Source organism: Mastigoproctus giganteus, chromosome 5 (assembly GCF_048544385.1).
Source record: "Mastigoproctus giganteus isolate SK-2022 chromosome 5, ASM4854438v1, whole genome shotgun sequence".
In the NCBI taxonomy this organism is placed as follows: domain Eukaryota; kingdom Metazoa; phylum Arthropoda; class Arachnida; order Uropygi; family Thelyphonidae; genus Mastigoproctus; species Mastigoproctus giganteus.
The window spans coordinates 134,907,583-134,916,399 of record NC_143579.1 but is presented as its reverse complement, the minus strand read 5'-3'; the positions used below and the strand labels follow the sequence as shown (position 1 = coordinate 134,916,399).

Genomic DNA, 8,817 nt, shown 5'->3' with positions numbered 1-8,817 from the left:
GTAATAAATACACCAGCTGCCGTTGCAGATGAACTCAACAGTTATTTTGCATCGATATTTACAAATGAAAAGCCTTTTGTGGCAATGGGAAATTGTGGGAGCAAAGTTAAAAAATATGTAATTAATGATATTGAAATTTCGCAAGATTATTTAATGAAAAAACTTTCTAGCCTACAGATTAGTAAGGCTCCTGGAGTTGATGGAATATACCCTATAATCTTAAGAGAGGCGGCAAGCGAGTGCATTGAACCATTGAGGCTAATTATGCGAGCATCACTAGACTCTGGGGAGATTCCCTTGGATTGGAAAAGTGCAAATGTATCTCCCATACATAAGGGTGGCTCTAAAAGTGAATTTGGAAATTATCGACCTGTCAATCTGACTTCAATAGTAGGGAAAATCATGGAGGCAATGATCAAGGGTGGAATTCAGGATCATTTGAATCGAATGGAAATTCTCAAGGATACTCAGCATGGTTTTGTAAAGGGAAAATCATGTGTAACAAATCTGGTTCGCTATTCCGAAAGGGTCACTCACGAACTGGATTTAGGGAATAATTTCGACATTGTTTATTTAGATTTCAGCAAAGCTTTTGACTCAGTCCCACATGAGCGGTTGCTTTATAAGCTGGAACAGGTTGGAATCACTGGGAAAATCCTTAGATGGATAGAAGGATGGCTTCAGGGCAGGAGGCAGAGGGTTGTGATAAATGGCTATTCCTCAGACCGGGTTGATGTAAGAAGTGGGGTTCCCCAAGGATCAGTATTAGGACCACTGTTGTTTTTAATTTTCATAAACGACATTGATGAAGGGATAGAGGGCGTGATGTCTAAATTTGCAGATGATGTTAAAATTGGTAGAGTAGTTAATGATCACTGTCAAGCTGAGCTTCTTCAGAGAGACCTAGAGAGACTTCAGGAATGGTCAGAAAAATGGCAGCTGTGCTTTAATCCAACAAAGTGTAAGGTATTACACCTGGGAAACAGTAATCCCAAAAAAACTTAATCACTTGGTGGAGTTCAACTAAACCCAGTATTGGAGGAAAGGGACTTGGGTGTTACGGTACGGTCAGACATGAAATTCTCTGAGCATTGTAAACAGGTTGCAAGGAAGGCCCATGGTGTCCTATCGATGATCTATCGAACTTTTGCAAGTAGAGATAGGGACGTGATAATCCCATTATATAAAGCTTATGTTAGACCACACATGGAATACTGTGTTCAAGTATGGAGACCGCACCTAAAGAAAGACATCGAGCTTCTTGAAAGGGTGCAAAGAAGGGTAAGTCGTCTGGTGAGATCGGCAAAAGGGCGTCCTTATGAAGAAAGACTTCGAATATGTGGGTTGCAGAGTTTGGAAATTAGACACCTTAGGGGAGATTTGATTGAGGTGTTTAAGGCTCTGAGAGGCATCAGTAAAATGAATGAGGACAAAATTTTCAAGATTATAAATGATGCTAGAACTAGGGGACATAAATTTAAGTTACGGGGGGAAATGTTTAGATTGGACTGCAGGAAGTTTTATTTTAGCCAGCGAGTTATAAATTACTGGAATAAGTTGCCTTCATGGGTGATAGAGGCCGACAGTTTGGGGAAATTCAAAGGTCATCTGGATAGTACTTTCGGGTAAGGGAAGCATAGGATGATAGGTTTAATTTCCTTTTTTTTTATTTTTTTTTTTATTAATTATTATTATTTAGTTATTTATTTTATTTTATATTTTTTTTTTTGCTTTTATCATTGTTTTGTTCGGGATTTTTTTTTTTTTTTTTTTTTGGCTGGTGCAGCATAAGCCATAGGCTTTCTTGCACCATGCGGCCGTTACTAATACTAAAACTATTAGTTTCCTACACTTTTTTTACTTTCCTTACTTTCCTAAGTCTAATAGGGACAGTATGAGGATAACAGAGTACCTTATCCCATACCACTTTTCAAATGATGCCGTCTGGTTGGTGGTATCCACTGAGAATAAATAACAGTAGTCTTCTCTACTAGAGAAGCGTTACCTATTGGAAGTAGTGTAGCTGGTATCTCGTTGTGAAGGTAGCCACAATATGAGATAAGTTAAAAACGATGCCTTTGCACTACGTACGTAGTTTAATTTATGGATAAACTACGGTGTATCTATACCGATATTATAATATTTATGTTTCTTGTACTTGATCATTTAGGTTTCTTACACTCAATAAAATGAAAAACTGCCGAATAATTCCGCTGCACTTCAGTTCTCCAGTTGATAAATTCTTGAACTGCACTTCAGTTCAAGACTGGTTGATAAAATCGTAGCTACCTTCTCCTTGCTACTCTACTGCCCTAAAGGTGATTACAAACTTTTAGGCGGAAATGTATATAAAAATATTTCTCTGTTCATCATTTGCATGTATGAATGTATCACCCCTTGCCCTGATAGCTAATAAATTTTCAGAGGTAAGAACTATTAAAATTAAATAAATAAACAAAAATAAATAAATATCTCTCGTTTAGCATCCAGGAGATAAATAGTGCTTAAGCTTTGCACAGCTCAGATTACAGATAAAATTATTTCCGTTGTGAAAAGTAGTTATTACAGTTTTTACTATAAAATTCCAAAGTCTGTTATTGATATCCTTACTGTTTCATTTTTTTATGGCGCATGGGCGGCATAGACCATGATGTGTTACCAAAGTCTGTGTCATTTTTTATATCTTCGTTAAGTAATACCAGAAAGCAAAAAGTTCTTCGGCGCGTTTCTTTATACGATATGATATAACTGATCAAACTCGCCATGATTAAATTAATTACCATGTAATAAGATGTGGTACAGATAAAGGAAACTTGTGATGGCTACAGCAGTGACAAATGGGATAAGCACAACAAACTACTGAAACCCAATCTTTCATTGTGTGCATAGAAACGCGTTCTTTTATCCTCGTGGTAAAACTGGTTCCCCAGAGATCAAATTAGTGTATTTACGAGATCCTACGTTTCAGGAATTTCACAGAGTTATCAACTTCACCACTTCCTGCAGGAATTATGAGTAAATTTTTCCCGGTTGGAAGGAAGTCGTATGATGGATGTATAATATTATGACTAATTATTTGGCAATTTAAAAGTGTTTAGTGGTCATGTGGTCTCGTTCGCCAGTCACGAAACCATTGTTTTATTTGGATTTATTATATCCTGCATTGCATATACTTCTGTTTTCCCACAAGGAGATTAAAAACAGTTCAGCAAATAAGAAATGGAAATCTATGAATCGAAGAATATATAAAAAAATTAAGATGCCAGAGGATATAGTGAAATTTTTATTCTAGATAAAAGTAGAAGAAACAACGGGAATAAAAGAGATAATTGAAACAAAGAATTGCAAATCTCTGTCGGTCTGTTGTGCTTTGAACTGAGAACATTATAATATGAATACAAAAGTCTTTCTGTTTATACTCTGGGACGACCAAACGAGTTGACAAGATAGACAGAATACAAGAAACTGCACCGTATTCAGCAGGCACGGGTTTGAAGCCCGGTCACTCAAGGAACTTGTACTTATGCACCCGCCCGCCTGAACACTAGACTACGGCGGCCTTTCTAATGAGATGTTTTAAGTCGTAGGTTTTGTTAAAAGGGCACTACATGGGGAATGTTGATGGTTGAAAAAAAGCACTCAACGTTCTTGTAGTACAGTGGTATGCAAGACTTAAGAACCAACACTGTTTCTAAAGGTTACAACCACAAAATCAAACGAAACAGCCTGTGGCGATTTAGTAGAAAACTGGTGCGCATGCAAAAATTTGAATCGTGATGAGAGGGCTCACATAAACAGATAAAAACAGCAGTTCAGCAGTCATATTACCGAATGGTGAGCACGATTGTTACAGGCGTTCGATTGGTTTCATACAGTGCTACAGATAACGAAATGGCCAGTAGATAACATCTGGATGACATTACTCGGGGACGAATAATTGGGAAGCTCGATTATTATTATTGTTATTTGGTTTTTTTTAGGAGCATTAGCAACTAAGGCCATATTGCTCCGGGGATATGCGGTGGTCATTCCCTGACCTTTTCGCATCCTCCGTATTTGGTGGTCACGGGTCGAACCCCGGTCTAATGAAGAAGCGTGTGCTACGCACTGCTGCTCCTGCCCACCTGGCTACGGAGGCGCCTGGGAAACTCGAAGAAGGTCGAAGTGCGAGGAGTGGCTGCAGAGTTCGGTATCACCCATAACATCGTCTCATGTGCATGGTTGGCCTTCAGAACGACAGGTACAGCTGTTCGAAGGACCAGTGGTGGTCGTCCACGAAAAACAACGCCCAGTGATGACTGCTATATACTCCTACCGGCCAAGAGGGACCGACACCAGACAGCGGGATCCATTGAAAATCAGCTGCAGGATATCGCGGTTTACTGTGGCCAGGCGACTCCACAAAGGTGGACTGTTTACCCGACGGCCAGTACACTGTGTCCCTTTAACACCTGTCCATCGAAGATACAGTTTACAGTGGTGCATCGAACACAAAGAGTGGACAGTAGCGGAATGGGTTAAGGTACTCTTTAGTGATGAGAGTAGATTCAGTCTCAGCAGCGATTCTAGATGTCAGCTAATCTGGCGATAAGTTGGCACACGGCATCACCGCGCAAACATCACTGAAAGGGATCGATATGGCGGTCGAGGTGTTCTCGTCTGGGGAGGCGTAATTTTGGATGGACGTACACAACTCCAGATACTGGAAGGCGATACTGTAACCGGTGCACGCTACTGTACTGAGGTAATCCTTCCCCATGTGGGTCTGTTCCTAGATGCCATTGACCCCGAGTTCGTGTTTATGGATGATAGCGTCACACCCCATCGCTGTTGATATGCTTTTGGAAAGTGAGGACATTGTTTATATGGATTGGCCTGCCCGGACCCTACCGATCTAAATCCCATCGAACATATATGGGATGCTCTGGGGAGACACCTTGTTGCACATCCACACCCACCAGAAAATGTTCACTAGCTGAAGATGGTGCTGACAGAGGAATGGACGATGTTACCGCAAGAACTTATCAACAACATTGTTCTAAGTATGGACAGGCGGTGCAAAGCCTGCATCGACATTAGGGATGTCCACATCTCCTACTGAAGACCACCTCTTCTCTTTGTTGCATCTTTAGCAGTGATGCATCTGTATCATGGCAGCCAGTGCGATGTTGCAATTTATGAATAAAGTCCCTCTGTACCGTTTTGTTTCCGTTGTGTCGATGTTGTTTCCTTCATCATTTCTGTACCTCACGAGGTTCCGATGGTATGCTTTTCCCATATCCAGGCCACTCCTATGAGAAGGTACAAGTGAAAACCTGACTGGTCCTTAAGTTTTGCACACCAGTGTACTATTGGTTTTTTGCGTGCCGAATTAGGCAAGTTTATGCATGTCTACCCTCGCAGTAGCACAGTGCATATAAGCACCGTCCTCCCTCACCTGGCGGAAAGGTCCGGGTTCGAATTCTGTCACTGAGATAGGTTTCTTTCACAACATAGCGTGGTAACGTGGTTTTTCTCCCGAAAACTCGGGTTTTCCTCCAACAAACAACCCAAGCGATTAAAAAACACACGCAATTTATAGACGTGATATATATACGGCGCAATATATGGTATAAGTTACGATGCACCTAAATCCCTACAACATCATGCATGTCTGTTGGAGACGATGCACAAACAAGGAATAAATTCCAGAAATAACAGCGTTAAATTTTATGACCAAGATTTCGTAGACTCGCGAAGAACAACATGTTTACTCCAATAGTGATAAAAAGACACTTGGCTTTTATTCAAATGTAAATGTTTTTAAATTAAAAAAAAAAAAAAAACACTTAGAAACTAAAGAAATGATTACAAGTTAACAACAACAACAACAACAACAACAAAAAAAATGTAATCAGAAGCTGACCTAGACTAACTGCAAGAAACTTGCGTCCTGCATTGGGGTGATAACTAGATACTGATGGCCGTGTTTAGGTAATATTTGCTCTGAAAAAGAAAAAGAAAAGATATATCATAAAATTAATATGTCTAAGGCAATATGTCTGAGGTATTAAGCGGCACTGCAATAAAATAAACCAGGAGCATGGTTTTAATCAGCCGCATTCAATTGTAAATATTGTTTTATAAATTTTTTTGAACTTCTTCCTGCCTTAACCACCTGTTCATCATCTACATTTTTTATAACGTTTTGTTTGTTTTCATCCGTTCAGTCGTAGCCGACTTTCGGAGACTTTATGGGCGAGCTGCCTCAATGCTGTCCGGTCTTCACAGCTTCTTTCAAGTCCTTCATGCTCATGCCACTGTCGATTATGTCGAGCCAGCGTGTTCTTTGTAGACCCCTTATCTTTGTTCCACCGACGTTTCCTAGCATTATCGATTTTTCCAACGAATTGGATCGCATTACGTGACCGAAATATGTCAATCGTAGCTTGGTGATCTTGGCTTCCAGTGATGTTTCTGGCTTGATGCGATCCAAAACCTCTCTGTTCGTAACTTTCGCTGTCCATGACATGCGAAGCAGCTTTCTCCAGCGCCAGAGTTCAAAAACGTCAATTTTTCTTCTGTTTGCCTTTATCACCGTCCAGCTTTCACACCAGTAAGTCGTCATGGGAAACACTATAGCATTAACCATTCTGATCTTCATTGTAAGACTGATGTCTTTGTCTTTCAAGATCTTTTCCATGCTCATCATTGCGCTACGTCCAAGTGAAAACCTCTTTTAATTCCAGGGCCAGATTCTCCGCCCCGATAGATCTTAGATCCAAGAGGGATGAAATCCCGAACAGATTCGACCTCTTCATTGCTAATTTTAACTTCTGTCCCAGCTGTTTTCATAATTTTTGTTTTCTTGATATTAAGCTGCAGTCTTGCTTTTTCGCTCTCATCTTATCACCATTAAAATCAATTATTAGATCGTCCTCATTTTCTGCAAGCTGAGTTGTATCATCTGCATATCTTAAATTAATGATGTTTCTGCCGCCAATTTTCACTACAGTTTCTGACTCATCCAAATACAATTTTCTCATAACTGATTCATTATACAAATTAAATAGAAATGGGGATAAGATACAGCACTGTTGCACACCTTTTCCGATTTCAAACTAGTCTGTTTCTCTAAATGTTGCTCTGATAATTGCTTCTTGATTGGTGTACAATTATCCTATCAGCTCAACCACAACGACTTAATATGTCGTAAGACAAAGCCATTTATATTAAAATTTACATACCATAAAGGCATTAATGGTTTTACATCGAGACGGTTTTGTTAATCTGGCTGTTGAACATGTGATACCCGAAAATATTCTTTCAACACTTCCATTATGTGCAGAATGACAAAAACAAACAAACAAACAAAAAATCCATAATTATACAAATGCCAGTTAATCAAAAAATCCATAATCATACAAATTAAGCCAGTCATCAATACTTTATTTAAACTCTTCTAAAATTAACATTTTAAGCAAAAAACTGAATAATAATAAGTTTTAGTGAATTTAAAATTCCATATATAACTTTTTGCACGATCTTTAAATGATATAATTTGTTCGCCCTGAATATGTGATCACTAAAATTTTTTCAGGCGCATGAAGAAATAAAAATTTTCTCGTACGTCATTTTAGCATTTAGATCGTTCGCTGTAAGTAACTCAGTGCCTTTATATAAATCCAATTTTCTGAACATTTCATTTTTAGCATTTTTAACTGAATATGCCAAGCACATTCCGTTTACAACTTTTATAGGAAAATTCGTCGAACTTTCCTTCTACAAAAAAAAATATATATATATATTTGCTTACTTAACCAGCGAGTTTTTGAACAAATCAATAACTTATTGTATGTTGCATCTTCTAAAAACACAAAATTCTAAAAATTAACAAAATTCGGGGAAATAGAAATGATAATAGCATCGCATCCTTGAGCTACATGATTGAAAAGTACCACGCAGATTACCACAACTCATTAAATATTGTCCAACTGTCATAAAACTAAAATTTTACCTTGGCTCCAACCTAAGGCGCCAGGTCGGAGTAGCATTGAATTAATAAAATCTTTCATAGATAGAAGTTGAAATCTAAAGTCAACAAATATCTTCTTTCATCTTCTCAACCTCTAACCAATGCATGGTACTAAGTACCGTGCATGGGTTAGAGGTTGGTTTCTAATGCCTCTCGTCTTTAGGGTTTTCGTAAAAAAAAGAAGAAGATATAAATAATTCTACGAGTATTTTCAGTGAATGTATTTTTTGCCTTTAGGTCCACACGAAGGGGTTCTATAGGATGGCACAGTGGATGCAACCAAAATCTGTACCACGAGCCTTCGTGGGTAGAACAGTTGATAGGATCGACATCCTCCCCACACCGGGTGGAAAAGATCTGAATTCGAATCCCGTCGATGACGAAAGGAATTTTCGAGTCTCTTTCACAAAGTGGATGAGTTAGTCGGTCTTAGGTGAGAGTATCATAGTTTTTTCTCCCGGAAACTCGGGTTTTTCGTCCAGCAAAACAGAAAAACGACCTCAGAACACACGCAATTTTCAGACAATATACACGGAACAAATGGCCTAAATAGCCGATGCTCCTAAAACCCAAGAACAACAACAACTGTACCACTAAGACCACTTATATTTGTATTCTATACCTTCCACCCAACCATGACAGCGAAGCCAGAAATGAACTCCTTACTTGGCTCGTCGCAAACTTGAACCCAAATGTAGAATCTATCGTGATGGGAAATTTGAATATGCCTCTTCCTAATCACAAAGACGCAAAGAGCAAATTGGATGGTACTATGGAAATCCCCTCGATGAAACAACTGGAAA

At 39.0% G+C, this 8,817-nt stretch overlaps 1 protein-coding gene across 1 annotated transcript; it reads right to left on the bottom strand.

Annotated features, from left to right (window-relative positions):
- Positions 1 to 6,247: 6,247 nt before the first annotated feature.
- Positions 6,248 to 6,691, bottom strand: LOC150085718 (uncharacterized). The gene has a single exon (XM_090374658.1). It carries the CDS (start codon positions 6,689 to 6,691, stop codon positions 6,248 to 6,250), a length of 444 nt encoding a protein of 147 aa, XP_090230784.1.
- Positions 6,692 to 8,817: the final 2,126 nt, after the last annotated feature.